Below are 13,706 nucleotides of genomic sequence, written 5' to 3' on the forward strand. Positions count from 1 at the left end.
AGGAGAAGGAGCACAGTCGATAAAGGAGGACATATGTAGTCGTGCGGCGAGAAAAGTCATGACAGCGTGCATGTTCCGCCGTGTCTACTTCTGGGTGAGCCAGCCTGGCGCGGCTGGTTGATTTCTGAATGGGAAGTGGCCTCATGGAAGTGGGTACCCGGACCCCAGATCGCCACATAATCAGCCGCAAGATACTGATGACTGCAGAAAGATGGAGGACAACGCGAACTCATACTTGCCAGTACCAGAATTGAAGACAGCGCACCGGTCCGCGCTGTAGAAAAGTCTTCAGGACCACGGCGCACAGAAGCAGTGAACGGGCCGACATTTGACAGTACCGAGTGGAGCTGAATGCCTGCAGAAAATATCTTGTTGAATGTCGCCGCGCTGCTGCATCTTCGGGTATCTCTCTCGTGTTACTCATGGGTCTAGTTCTATTTCCGTTAAGAAGTTTCGTCACCTTTGCTCATGATGTCGTCTTCCCTTCGTCCTGCTCGTAGCCCTCAGTCTCGATATCCTTCAACCCGAGATCTTCTTCTTCCTCTTCGGTCCGGGTGTAATCTTCGAGCGTAAGTTTTGGATCGGGCTCTGGCGCGGTCAAACTTTGTACATATGAGCCGGCCAGCGGATCCTCGAGGACAAGCGTAAATTCTTTGCGGCCTTCGATGGCGTCCTCTAGCAGCGTGAAGAAATCTTCCCACTGCGTTTTGCTTTCTGGAGCCATAGAATCTCCGGCACCGTCTGGCAAGTCCGCATCACCGTCCTCGAGACCGAACGCCTGGGCCCTCAGGTCTTTGCGGATGTTAGTCATGATTCCTTCTACGGTGGTGAATCGGCCACCCATCGTGCCCGGCTCGACGCGCAGTTGTAATTCTGGACAGCTCAGCGCTGCGCTCTCGCTTTTGAGAATGTCTCGTGCCAAGTCCTCCTTGGTGCTGACCTGGAGCGTGATTTTACGACCCTTTTCGGGCACCTCGCCACCCGTCTTGACTTCGTTGCTTCGGTAGCCACAGTGATCGCATACTGTTGACATGAGGACGACTTGCTTGAAGAAAGGAATGTTGACCATCTTCATGTTCGTAGCGCATGGCCGAGTGCAGCCGGGACATGATGCGGGGAAGGTGTAGACCTGGTTCTCGACGATGTCCTCTTCCTGGTCCACGTTGTTCGCTTGTGGTGCAGCAGGAGCGTCGCCTCCAACGAGGTGTTGAGCGTGATATTCAGGCCGGAGTGCAGTTGCGGGTGCTTCCGATTCCGGTGCAGGCACATCATCTCCCAGCCCGAGTGTCGCATTCTGCGCTGCTGACCGAATGTATTCGCTCTTTGCCCACTTGCCTGCCGGGTCGCCTGGCTTTGGCTCTATCGTGCTGTTGCCGGTCGGGTCGTCGACGGAAATCATGAATGGGTATTTGTGTCCATTGAGCATATCCTCTAGCTTGCGAATGATTTCTGCGACTTTTGCACCAACCTCGGGCATTTGTTGCATTCGTGCTGCCTGGTGCATCTCCAAGTCATCCTTGACAGCTCGAATGATGCCCTCCACGTTGGAGTACTGGCCCTTTCCAGGCGGCACCTCCAGATCAACTTCCTCTATCCTGAATGCGCAAACATCACTCTTGACCACATTTCTCTGCAGGTCCTCATCTTTCTCTACGCGCAATGCGAATTTGGCACCCTTGGGCTGGATCTGCCCCGCAGATTGGATTTCGTTGTTGTGGAAGCCACACTTTTCGCAAGTGAAGGACATGATGACGATTTCTCGGAAGAAGGGGATCTTGGTGAGCAATAGCCGCGTCGTGCCATCTTCGTGACAGTTCATGCACAAGCTCTCAATCTCTTCGACGACTTTCTGGTCATCGTTGCTCCCCGATACTTGTTCGGCCTTGCGGCCCATGTCAGCGAACAGATCCTCGGCCAAGGAGGTCTGACCTCCCTGAGTGGTAGCCATGTCGAATGCTTGCGGGAGCCCCATTGTGCAGGATTGTGATAGAAGATGAACGAGCGTGTAGAGTCACTCTGTCCCGCATGGCAGAAGTTCTCGAAAGATTCGAAAGCGGGTTAGTCAGCGCAATGACGCAGCGGCATGCAGGGTTTCTCGCTAGCGTGTTTTCGCGACTGACTCCAGCGCCGGTGCGTCGCGTCTTCAACGACATGCTTCACTTCGCGTGCAGCTCCGCTCTCCTCTCGACAGCGCGCTTGACTTCTCTTCATCTCCAGGTTCGAGGTCGTGCTGTTATAATCGCGTGATGGAACCGTCTTCCCCCCCTCCGTCTGCATGCGCGTGTCAGATCTGACCACGATGCAAGGGCGGTGCGGAGAAGTGAACAGTGGCAGTCGCAAAGCGGCGGAGAGTTCAGCAAGTGCAGGCTTTGGGTGGACTTCACGAGCAGCTCTTGCCCGCGCTTCAACGGTGAGTGGCGGATGCAGCGCGCAGTCGACGGAACGACCTGCCACAAGTCCTTGCTTTGCTCTTCCACCTCCCCCTCCACCTCCACCCCAACTTCCACTTGTCGCCACACCGCTCCCATTGCGATTACAATTCTTCACCGCCGCTACAATCTCTCACCATGCTGCTCATCGCCCTCATCCTCGCCATCTTCGGCGTGTCAGTCACCAGCGTCAACATCACGGGCCCGCTGTACCAGATCAAGACCGAACTCCAGCCTTCGTCGGCCAACAAGACGAGCTACAACAGTAAGTCCAGTGTCCATTGCACCACCTTTCAAGCATCCACTGAGCAAATCTCCAGACCTCTGGCTCTACCCCTTTCACACCGGCGCCGGCCTCAGCGACGCCACCTTCCGCGAGACTCAGGGAGGCGCCAGCAAAGCATTCTTCAGCCCAACCAACGTCACCGGCCGCGACAACCTCCTCTTCGACTTCGGCAGCACCTTCACCTTCGGTCTCAAGATGATCCCAAACCAGAAGTTCTACTCCGCTTGGCAGCCCGTCGAAATGAACGCTGGCGTGCACGGCAGCAACCCCGATGTCTCGGGCTTCTTCGTCAACGAGACGGGCTTGCAGTGGAAGAGCCCCGGCTTCGGGGGCTGGATTGGTGAGTCGACTTGCGCATTCTCGCTTTTGCTCCTGGAACGATGCTGATCATGTGCAGTGTGCGATTGGTGGCACGGCTTTCCACAGCTCTTCTTCCGCATCAACAACCCCGGGTACCACTATCCAGCACCAGCAAGCTGCGCTGAGGTGTACCTCTGCCCACTGCCTGCCCAGGTTGACTGAGACAGTAGCGCGGCAAGATCATGAGGTGTTCTCTGCAATTGATGCTGGGATGATGCCAGATCGTGAGGTCTCCTCCGCAATTGATGCTACGGCGATGTCAGTATCGCAGTGCGAGTTAGCGCAATTAAGAGGAATGCGAGTTGGGTCAAAGAGACTCTGAGCATCGCGTAGGTGGCAAATGTCATTTCATCGCTCCTGACTGTCTACTCGTCGCATCACATTCCCATATTTATCGCCAGGAAGGACGCCCCTCCCTGGGAAGACAGCGGCATGGGTGCTGTGAGTGACTGATTTCGCGTCCTGGATGATTCCAGTCCTTGCAGTCTCGATTGCATGCCCTCGCTTCAATCCCCTCGTGGAATCGGTCGATCGAGATGCGCGTACTGACTGTACGGACTGTCTCCAATCTCTCGAGCCTTCTTGACAGTGTATGCCCTCATGTATCTCTTCCGACCCTCACGCTTTTTGGGGATGCGCTCCACCCCGATATGGAAGATGCTTTCTTCGAGTTCATAGCCGCAAGACTCTCTCACGGCATCGCGGTATTCGTCCACGTCTTCGACAGCCACAAGCAGATTATACAAACACGTTTCCTTTGCTTCGCGGAAATCGAGCTGGATGCTTTTGAGGAGGCCGATATACAGCGGGTCGACCCTGATCAACCAGGCTTCGAGGGTCAGGGGTCCCATGAAACGACAGTGTGCATTTGGTAGCTGGAAGACCGAGTTTGCGAAGTAGTGGTGTGCGACGAGTTTACGGGTTCTGCGATTGAGGTGAAGTTGCCATGGAAAGCGGTAACGACTGGTGAGCAAGATCTTGTTGGTCGGGCTCTTGTCTTTGGAGTCCTCGAGTCCAGCAATCAAAGTGTAATCCAGAATCATGTCCTGCAGTTCTTGGGCGAGAGCTTGGCTGCGCTCAGTCAGCTGTTCTTCATCGTCGTGCTAACTTGATCAGCTGCAAGAATGGAAAGTTCAGTCGAAAGCTTGACTGACTTACCTGAGGAGGCTCGAGGCTCGAGTTGCTGTTAATAGCACTTCTTGATTCGTGATGAGCGTCCATGAACCGCGCGACCTCCATGTTAACGGGACTTGTCGGAGTCGCCAGGCGCACAACGATCAGATGTTGTGTGGCGGGATGAAGTTCAAACGACTCAACGCTGACACGGAGTGAAATGGCCGGAGCGCCGGTTTCGGGGATGGGCCCGCAAGTGAATGTGACGGAACGGCAACGTTGCCGAGCTGGACTGTACTGCAGCCGCTTGACGAGAGCAGAGACGGCTGATTTACAGCATGCTGAGACACAGGAGCTAGGCTGAGAACATGATTGACTCTGTTTGCTTCACCTACTCAGCCTTTTCCGCAGGAACAGAACACCAAACCGTTGACCTTCCTTTCTGTATCACTTCTTGCTCTTGCCCTTCCTCCTCTGTTTGGATCATCGATCAAGTATGGCGAAATCCCCGAGTTGTGCTGCTTTGACACTCATGCCCCAAGATGATCTGCAAGTTCGAGAAGAAAGCTTGACGAATTGACGAGGAGCTCTGCTCTCGTATCATTCCACCCCTTGGCATAGTAGCCCTCACGACACATGAAAGCGATTTTCTGGCGGTTTCTGCTGGCTTGTGTACCTCACTCGTGCTCTGTGCTCAAGGCTTCCAGAGCGAGTTTGCGCTCATAGCTGTTCTCAATTAGTGGCTGTGTGCCGTAAATGATCGTGGAATCGTTCTTACAGCTCCATGAAACTTTGCATCTCCGCCTTTGACATCCAAGTGATATCTCCATCCACAAGTTCCACAAACGGGAAAGTCAGCTTGAACACATTCTCTCTGAATTCTATCCCTCAGGTCTTGAGTAGTTTCTCAATCGAATTGAGGTCGCGGATATGGTCACTGGCGACCCATCTGACCATCCCGGGCTGCTTTGAAGGATCATCACCTTGTCTCAGGCCCTCCAACCAACGTGGACGGTCTTCGTGCACACCAATGTGCTGGATCATCGACAATGTGGTTGCTGGAAGGCTGCGAAGCCAGCTTCTCCAGAACCCTGAATTGTGTACGACTGTGAATAAGCTCTCGGAGGAGTAGTGATTGAGGAGAAATCTTCGAGTTCGCTTGTTGACCTGTAACTGCCATGGTGGCTTGTAATTTCCAACGATCCAGACATTGTGGCACTTGACTCCGCTCGAGAGCGTGAAGTCCAGGATGAGGTCTTGTAGCTCTTGTGATAGGGCTTGAATGCGGTCCTCGATGCTTGGCAGTATGTTGCCATCGACACCACGAGTGGAGGAGTCGGCCGTGTTGCTCGCAAGCATCGCGCGAGATTCGTTCGCACCTGTGGTATCGGAATGCATTACGCGTCTCAGAGACCTGTGTTGGTGATTGCGAGACGCATGACAGTACGAGATGGCGTAGAGGCCGAATTGGAAACTGAGCAGACGAGCTGCGAAACTTGGGGGCAGAGGCAAACAGGCGCAGCAAACGGGTGCGATGCAGGAGCCCGCCCCGCCCCTGCTCTTCCATTTACTTTTGCGGCCGCAACCCTTGTATACCAGTCTTGAATAGTTTTGACCATCCTTCAGGGATTGAGAGAAGGTCATGAGGCATCGGATTCTAGGATGTTATTGTGCAACTAGTATAGAACCTCACATCGTTTCGAACCTGCAGACAAATTATTCCCGTTACGTTTTGCACTTGTAGCATGCTGCTGCTATCGTCACTCCCGTGGCTGAGAAATCACTGGGTCCAACTCGATGTCAGAGTTGTCATGCTGCCGTGCTGAGATGCACGGTCGGAGTCTGGTCTGACGCCCATGTGCCCATGGTCACGGACCTCGATCTCTAATCACGATCGGAATTTTCACCATCTCCTCAGCCTGTCGCCTCGTGGTCGCAATCATCGTCCTCCTCGCTTTCGTCCTCCTCGCTTTCGTCCTCCTCGCTTTCATCCTCCTCGCTTTCATCCTCATCGCTCTCTGTCTCTTCGCCATAGCGTTCCTCCATCTCTTGGCTGGCCAGGTCACTTTCGATGAGTCTGGTCCTGCGTCAGCAGCCGGCTCGTTGTTGCAAGTGGGGCCTACAATACAGCCATGACTTACGCATCAATCATTCTTCCGAACTCATCGTAGGTCAGCCAGGTCAAGGCGGCTGGGTCATTGCCGTTGCTGTGGCATGGCAACTTCATAACTTCCGCACTTAAATGGTTACCACGCCTTCCGATGACAAATTCAGTTGCTGTAATCAATCTCATTTGATCGCTGTACAACTGCACCTCTTCCTCGATTGACTCTGGTCGCGCGGGTTCTAGGCTCCGAATACGGATCTCTCGGATTGTGGGATGGTAGTGTGCCGGAACCTTCTTGAGCCATTCAGTGAGGAGGTGCAAGTGCGGCGATTCCCTTGCAATAACCACTCGCTCTGGAACTACAAAGGAGGCAGTCCCGTAGAACTTTGGCGCAACAATTTTGCGCGTCCTGGAGTTGACGCTGATCTGCCATGGCGGCGGGTCGTCGACGACCGCCTGGACACCTTCAATAGCAGCGATAAGGGTGAAATCGAGAATCGTGTCTTGCAGTTCCTGCGGCAGGGCTTGTATGTGATTTTCCAGCTCGGCTGACTTATCGCTGTCATTAGTGTCCACCGGCAGTTTCGACATCGTCAACCCTCGCGCGCAGCTAGCAGCGATGGAGTGTTGCTGCTGCTGCTGAGTTTGTGTGTCCGAATGGTGTCGTGTCCGTGTCGCGTCAGTGATCGGGTGCAAGCCGTGGCTTTGACTCTGGGAAGGACGCGTGACGCGACTGACTGACGCGACTGACTGCCGCGACCAGCTTGCAGAAGGAACGCTCCGCACTTTCTAATCTTGCGCGTGTATCTGCTTCGATGTATGCTGCCACTACTCGGAGGCAATCGCTCTACTGCGGAATCCACCCCGTCCCCTTTGCTCTCAGATCTCTGGTAACCTTATCCATGTCTAGGCCCAAAGCCTTCTCCAAGAATCTCGGAATCGCAGTATTGTCATACCCACCTGCCATCTCTTCCTTCAGCTCTCTTCCCATCCTTCCAGCTGCATACCCGTACAGCGTCGTATCAACGCCAGAATGCCCTCCAGTCGACCACCTGATTCCGGCTCTCCGGCTCAGCACTTCAGGCAATTGAGCGAAGTCTCGCAGAATCGAATCGATATCCGACGCGGAAGCTCCAGAAATTCCAGCAGCGGGTAGAATCGTTCCCGTCAAGAAACCTCTCGACTTATCGCTTCCCTCCCATTGTTTGAGAAGATACTCGTACGAATGCTGGGCGGTCGTCAAAGCTCTCGGATCGTATCCTCCCGGGAGCGTCAAACCTCCAGTTTCGTGATCTGCGACGCTCAGCATGGCTGTATCTGGATGGCGATCGATCCACTCCTTGACCAGGTCGATGACTTCGTGGTAGGCCATGACGTCGTGAAGGTGGGCTGCAGCGTCGTGGGCGTGGGAAGAATGGTCAATGCGAGAGGCTTCAATCATCATGAAGTAGCCTTTGCCTCGTTTGCCGCGCCCGGAGCACTGCCTTCCGCGGCAGTTGAGTTCGCGATCGAGGGAGTTGAGCGCGGTTTGTGCCATCTCCGCAAGTGAAGGCTCGCGTTCGGCTTCAGATTGCTGTTTGCGATCGATCTCATAGCTGAGATCGTAGTCTTTGAACAGCCCGATGTATGGAAGTTTGGTGGATCCGATGCCGCTCTCGAAGTCGTTGAAGCCGGCGCGGTCTTGTGCAACTGTGTAGCCTTTCTCTTCTGCGAACTTGAAGAGGTCGATGTCGTCTTCTCTGCAGGAATCCTCGTCGGTACTTGGCTGAAAATAGCAGCGACCGCCGCCCAGCAGGATATCCACGCTCATGTTGAGGGGATGTGAATACCCAAGCTGTTGCTCCGCGATTTGCGGGAAAGCATTGCGGTTCACGACGTGCGAAGAGTACGCGGCTGGCGTAGCGTGATTGATACTGCTCGTCACGACGAGTGCTGTGAGGAAGCCTTCCATCTTGGCCGCTTCCATGATTGTACCAACGGGCTGGCCATCAGCCAATGGCTCCATTATTCGTCTTGAAGCCGGCAGCAAGAGCCGTACCCGCAGCAGCAGAGTCGGTGACGAGGTTGTTTGCGGAGTGGGTTCGAGTGTTGCCAACGGGCTGAATTTGTTAGATCTCGCAGTGATCCATTAAGCGTGCATTTGTGCTTACCAGCTGGTCGGTGACGATGGCAGGGATATTCGGCGACTGAGGTGTGGCACCGTTCAGCATCGCCTTATAAGTTCTCACCAACGTCTCAGAAGCTGGGGCCATGCCATCTGGCACAATCATGATAAAGTTCTTGGGACGAACAGCGGCAGTGGCTGTCGTGGCAGAAGCCACCAGGAATGCTGCGTTAAATTTCATGGTGAACAGAAATGGAGGAAAAGAAAGTGGTGCAATGTAGAGGACAAGGTGCTCGGTGAGAACCTACCGTCCATCCTTTTATGACTTTTCGACTTCATCTCGTCCCCACGCAGGAGACCAGAATCTGTCATCGCCCGTGAGAGAAATGAGTACCCGCTCCGTTGAAGAGGTTGGGCATGCCCAGAAAGCTGAAGGAGCTGAACCAAGAGCCACGGATAGGAGCAGATAAAGTCCAGAGGACGACTGCGAAGCGCTAAGACTCTTGATATTCCTGAAAACGCTTGGCAGGGACGGGATGGAGTCCGAATAAGGAAGGTTGCGAAAGGTAGTTCCTGCACGTGGTGATGCTCATTGGCCTGTGAAGGCTTCTGCACACTGCTCGCTATGGAGAAGTATATGATGGCCAAGATGACCATAAAGGTGTCGGAGAGAGCCGAGACTCGTGCTGCGGAGGTCATATTTAGCATCTCCGTTGTACAGCTTGCATGCCTCATCCGCATCCAGGCAGCCTAACAAGGCACAGAAGATCGCTTTGCCATGTCCTCTCGCCGCGGGTTCACGCCATGGCCCAAGTTGTGCATCAAGCATTCTGACGCCCTCTGACGCCCTCTGTCTGTCCAACTAAGAATGTGCACGTGACCAGAGGGTCCCATGCACACGCTCAGGGCTTTGCCGTGCCGTTACCCATTAACAAACTCTGCTCCGTCATCCAAATTCGTGCGGCTCGTACTTGTACAGCTTTATCGTTATATCTTTCGTTCTGTGATCCCAATGCTCTTCATCTGTAAAATTCTCCCCGTTTGACGTTGACTCCGTACTCTCCGACTGCCATTCCCAGGTCCTCCATGGTCAGAACAGTTCGACCCTGACCACCACTGGCACCTCCACCTCCATAGCCAGCCCTGGGTCCACCGAGTGGAGCTGCCTTGCCGGTGGCATCTTTCTTGCCTTTGCCGGCTGCTTCATCGCCTGCACCACCCGGCAACCCGAATCCAGCAGCACCTCCAAGACCCGTGAGCGGATTGTTTGACGTCGTGTTCGTGCTCCTGATGCGTGAGTATTGGTACGCATCGGCTGCGATATCGGCGATGAATTTCTGGGTCGCAAGGGCCAGCAGGCGAGCTAGTCGTCTGTCGGTCTCAGGTGGGGGAGGAAGACCAGCCAGTGTGAGGTAGTAGTCGGTGACGGCATCGGGAATCAGTGGAGCATAGTCGTCCATCTTGCCCATGAACTCCCGTAAACTGGTATCCTTCTTGATCGGGATGCGCGGCTCTTCGGGCGCTTTGAGACCGTTTGCTTGCTCGGGAGCGCTGGGCTGTGGGGGCGCCGCATCTTCCATGGTGGTGTTGTTCATGGCTGCGTCTTGCGATGTGATTTCGGCGTCGAGGTCGCGCTCTTGAGTTGCATCAAGTGCGGCGGTATCGTCTCCAGCGGACTGTGTGTGTGATGTGGCAGTGGGGCCAGACTGAGCGGACAGGGTGTTAGAGCTGTCGGCGGAGAGCGCGGTGTTATCGCCGGCAAGTGTGCTGTCGGAGGCGGAGGGATCAGGTTTGGCATCTCCGCTATCGTCTGCCATGATGGCGGTGGCTGCTGCTGTGCGACAGTACGCGAGGGCAGGTCACTCAGCTCAATGTCGGCGGATGATCGTGAGGAGCCGAAGTAGCCGGGAGCGGAAGATACACTGCTGATGGAGGAATGGCGCGACGAGCACAGCTTGTGAGCAGCGGGAATGGATGGTGAAGTCAGTGTCGCGCACCAGCACGTAGCGTGATCGAGGCCGAAGTTGTCCCGCTGATCACGTGTTGTCGCGCCAGACCCGCTCGTTGAGTCCTCATTGGCCGATGTGGAGAGCACCAAGTGAGTGAGGTAGCGCATCGTCTCGCGTCTTTCTTCCTTCGATATACTTGTAGAAGTCGGAAGAAGTCACCGCGCGGCATGCGGCCAACTAAGTACTGCAGCAGGCGCGCATAATTCCATACTGCCTCCGCACGTCCATAGCACCTTCCTGGTTCACGGTAGCAACGTGCAGCGCACAGATCGCTGATCAGCACTGCAAGCACACCTGAGCACAAGTACCACCGATATGCAAGTATCCTCTGTCAGAGGACAGTCTACCCCCAGCGGTTTGCGTGTTCGCAGTTTGCTGTGATTCTCATGCCATGGGCACAGTGCTACCGCATGTGCAGTCCATTGGCCGTGGAAGTTGCAGAGCTCGACGGCAAGTTGGTGGTGAGACCAGAGCGTCACAGGTTGTTTGATCAGTGGATCGATGCTCCAGCGATCCAGAACCGCATGTGACCGCACAGATAGCGTGCATGCATCTAAACGAGCAAGACTCGTGTTTTGCCATCCTGTCGTTGGCGAGCTGCAGTCGCGCACACTGCGTTGCACAGGAGCTATACCGTGGCACTGAACTGAGACGTGGAGCTCGCAAAAGCTCTTTCAAACCCTCTCCCCGCCTTTCCTATTGAATTCACAGAGACGGGAAAGCGAGAAGGTTCGGATCTTCCGGCGACACTCTCGCGCGACATTGCCGCCACAAGTCGTCCACGTTTACGAAGGCCCGGGCGTCACAACTCCTCGTGCTCGCTGATGCGCTGCTGAACGAGGTGTGTTGATGAGAAGGGACACTGAGCTACCACAATACTGCACATTGCCGCCGAGCATTGTACGTTTGCAACGGCAATTGGCAGGCCTTTGATAGTGAAAACCACAGCTGACCATCTTCGACAATATGCCGTGTGGCTTGAGGAGTCGACGTCCCTCTGAAAGGTCAAGAACGAAGGGGTGCAATCGCGACACCTTGGGGCAAATCAAGGAGAGCAGGGTGATCAACAAGAGCAGCGATAATGTGCCGGTTCCCGGTGCTACACAACGACCTGAACTCCAGCATCACACCGGATATGAAGCCTCACTACGAAACGCATCGGCAGCCTTCAGACCTCACAAGCCAAGACCGGGACACGAAATGCCCGTGCTAAATCTCGAGAAGGAGAAAGATTGCGCAGCGATAGCACGGGAATTCGTTTCATCGACAGACTCTGTCGAAGATGAAATCACGGCCGACAACTTGGCATTTCCTTGCCACTGCCATGGGACAAAATGTCTCTCTGTTCCATGCGAGTCCGAGGAGCCTACCTGCGCAGAGTATGACAAGGGCTTCTCGCATCAATCGCTCAATCCTGACGCCGTGCGAACCGTATATATGCTTCCCATGAGGCAACAGCATTCTCGTGCAAGGCGGGCTCAACAACACATGGTCGCAGCGCCGCTCGATTCAAGTGATGATGCATCAGTGTCGATGATCAGAGAGGCCTCTAGCTACACCACAAACTGGTGGCCAAAACCATTGCATGCGATGTGTGCTTGCGGTCACACTCTCGCCAGACAACTTCAGGATGCTAACGGCGGCTACGAACTCGACCCAGCTGCCGTGTACCCCGTTCTGGACAGCTATGACACTCATGACTTGTGCGTGAGCTGTCTTGTCGCACTTGAGGAGAAGATATTGCGGATACGTGAACTTGAGTTTGTTCTCCTGGTCAAAGTTTGGAAAGCATCTGGGAGGTCTAGAGACGTCGTCAAAGATTTGTTATACCAGTATGTGTAGTGCTTGGAACGGCCGAAATATGCTGATAATGCGCGAAGCGCCCATTGGGTTTATGTTGAGGATTTGTCGTGGCTCGATAAGATTGTTCTGCACGTTGTCCTTCCTATAGCTGTTATTCCTGGATCACCGGCCAATGACGAGATGTCTTAGTGGTTCCGCACTTCCGTAACCTCAGAACGTGTTGTTGTGATAAGCATCGAATCGACATTGAAGCGTCATGCGTCCCAACAACGTTGGCTGGCACGGCTTCCGAAACTGTCACTGCATTCGCGGGTGATTTTGTGACGAGTCGCATACGGGACAGATGCCGCGCATCCTGTGATGATCAACGGCACCTAAATCCCAATGCAAGGCGCATAGCCTCGGGGTACGAAGTGTATTTGTATGCATAACGTGCATGTGCCACGACATTCCGATTCGCTTCGTAGAACGTGGGGTGCGGTTTGCTTGGGAAAGGAGTTCATTGGTATTGACAGGGTATGACAGATGACCTGGTCCATGTATTTACGAACGATAATGTACAATCTCCTTCGTTCTGGTTCTGTGTTGACGGGTCAGGAGTATTCGGCCGACTGCTGAGCGCGAGTCCGGTTCACGCGCGAGCAGCGATGCGTGGGCATCGTCCGGCTAATTGACAACAAGCTTATGTTGTGCGCTGGAGACCCGAATCATATCACCTACATAGCAGCCACCAACGCGACGCGACCTGAAAGGGCAAGATCTTGGCGTGCAATGCACGAGCTGGTGGTGCTGGGTTCGCCGGCAGTTCGCGATACCGGCCACGGAAGTCGCCTCACATCAGGAAGACTTTACCTTGGATAGCGTGATGAGGCAACATAAGCGCAAGCAGAGATGCGTATACGAAGGCGTGATGAAGGACAGGGCAAAGACGACTTGTGGGCCGGGACGACGCATGTGCTCTCGCCTCGTGTACAGGATCCCAGGATCCCAACTCTGCGGTCGCGTAAGTGCTTCCTCGGCATTTGTTGATTGATCGGGCGAACAATGCCAGACATCGCTACCATGACATTTCTGAAAGGAGGCAGCAAGGAGGGTGATGACTGGATGCTAACGGCGTTCGAGAAATCGTGGCGTCGCTCAGCAAGGCTCATGACAGGGCATGATGCTGGAAGCAGCCGGGAGTTGCGAGAGCGTGTCGCTAGTCTGCAGGATATGTTCGGCCCAGCATTCTGTTCCTGGGACCAAGCGAAGCAGAAGCGTCCTGGGCGTCGGTAGAGTTTCAAGCAGATAAGCCTGCAGATGGAGCAGCGAGATGCTGAAATTCGTGCTTTGGCTACCGTGGGTCGGCGATGCTGGCATAGGGATGGCGAAGCGGCTCAAGAGAAATGAGTGTCGAAGAAGCAGATGGTCATCGTCGACGTTGAGCGGCGCGCGAGATGGGAAGAAGCGGCGTTCGTTGTGCAACACGCGAAGTTGTGCGGCGCGGTGAAGACTT

General features: G+C 54.6%; 8 protein-coding genes across 9 annotated transcripts; 1 reads left to right on the top strand and 7 right to left on the bottom strand.

Annotated features, from left to right (window-relative positions):
• Positions 1-466: 466 nt before the first annotated feature.
• Positions 467-1,972, bottom strand: CKM354_000458900 (the record flags this gene model as incomplete). 2 transcript variants are annotated; one of them, XM_044799830.1, is made up of 2 exons in its annotated part: positions 820-873; positions 941-1,972. In XM_044799830.1, 2 exons carry the CDS (start codon positions 1,970-1,972, stop codon positions 820-822), a joined length of 1,086 nt encoding a protein of 361 aa, XP_044655765.1. The 2 variants fall into 2 exon arrangements, with proteins under 2 accessions (XP_044655764.1, XP_044655765.1); XM_044799829.1 differs by having other exon boundaries at positions 467-1,972.
• A 595-nt stretch (positions 1,973-2,567) lies between these two features.
• On the top strand, positions 2,568-3,237 carry CKM354_000459000 (uncharacterized protein; the record flags this gene model as incomplete). The annotated part of the gene is made up of 3 exons (XM_044799831.1): positions 2,568-2,694; positions 2,750-3,055; positions 3,113-3,237. The coding sequence occupies 3 exons, from the start codon at positions 2,568-2,570 to the stop codon at positions 3,235-3,237; spliced, it is 558 nt and encodes a 185-aa protein (XP_044655766.1).
• A 344-nt stretch (positions 3,238-3,581) lies between these two features.
• On the bottom strand, positions 3,582-4,118 carry CKM354_000459100 (uncharacterized protein; the record flags this gene model as incomplete). The annotated part of the gene is made up of 1 exon (XM_044799832.1): positions 3,582-4,118. The coding sequence occupies one exon, from the start codon at positions 4,116-4,118 to the stop codon at positions 3,582-3,584; it is 537 nt and encodes a 178-aa protein (XP_044655767.1).
• A 747-nt stretch (positions 4,119-4,865) lies between these two features.
• Positions 4,866-5,547, bottom strand: CKM354_000459200 (uncharacterized protein; the record flags this gene model as incomplete). Its single annotated transcript, XM_044799833.1, has 3 exons — positions 4,866-4,914; positions 4,967-5,069; positions 5,127-5,547. The coding sequence occupies 3 exons, from the start codon at positions 5,545-5,547 to the stop codon at positions 4,866-4,868; spliced, it is 573 nt and encodes a 190-aa protein (XP_044655768.1).
• A 555-nt stretch (positions 5,548-6,102) lies between these two features.
• On the bottom strand, positions 6,103-6,886 carry CKM354_000459300 (uncharacterized protein; the record flags this gene model as incomplete). The annotated part of the gene is made up of 2 exons (XM_044799834.1): positions 6,103-6,271; positions 6,330-6,886. The coding sequence occupies 2 exons, from the start codon at positions 6,884-6,886 to the stop codon at positions 6,103-6,105; spliced, it is 726 nt and encodes a 241-aa protein (XP_044655769.1).
• A 256-nt stretch (positions 6,887-7,142) lies between these two features.
• Positions 7,143-8,246, bottom strand: CKM354_000459400 (uncharacterized protein; the record flags this gene model as incomplete). The annotated part of the gene is made up of 1 exon (XM_044799835.1): positions 7,143-8,246. The coding sequence occupies one exon, from the start codon at positions 8,244-8,246 to the stop codon at positions 7,143-7,145; it is 1,104 nt and encodes a 367-aa protein (XP_044655770.1).
• Positions 8,247-8,283: 37 nt separating this feature from the next.
• CKM354_000459500 (uncharacterized protein) lies at positions 8,284-8,640 on the bottom strand (the record flags this gene model as incomplete). Its single annotated transcript, XM_044799836.1, has 2 exons — positions 8,284-8,394; positions 8,446-8,640. The coding sequence occupies 2 exons, from the start codon at positions 8,638-8,640 to the stop codon at positions 8,284-8,286; spliced, it is 306 nt and encodes a 101-aa protein (XP_044655771.1).
• A 778-nt stretch (positions 8,641-9,418) lies between these two features.
• CKM354_000459600 (uncharacterized protein) lies at positions 9,419-10,216 on the bottom strand (the record flags this gene model as incomplete). The annotated part of the gene is made up of 1 exon (XM_044799837.1): positions 9,419-10,216. The coding sequence occupies one exon, from the start codon at positions 10,214-10,216 to the stop codon at positions 9,419-9,421; it is 798 nt and encodes a 265-aa protein (XP_044655772.1).
• Between the last annotated feature and the right edge of the window lie 3,490 nt (positions 10,217-13,706).

Source organism: Cercospora kikuchii, assembly GCF_019650295.1.
Source record: "Cercospora kikuchii DNA, contig_00003, whole genome shotgun sequence".
NCBI classification, from domain to species: Eukaryota; Fungi; Ascomycota; class Dothideomycetes; order Mycosphaerellales; family Mycosphaerellaceae; genus Cercospora; species Cercospora kikuchii.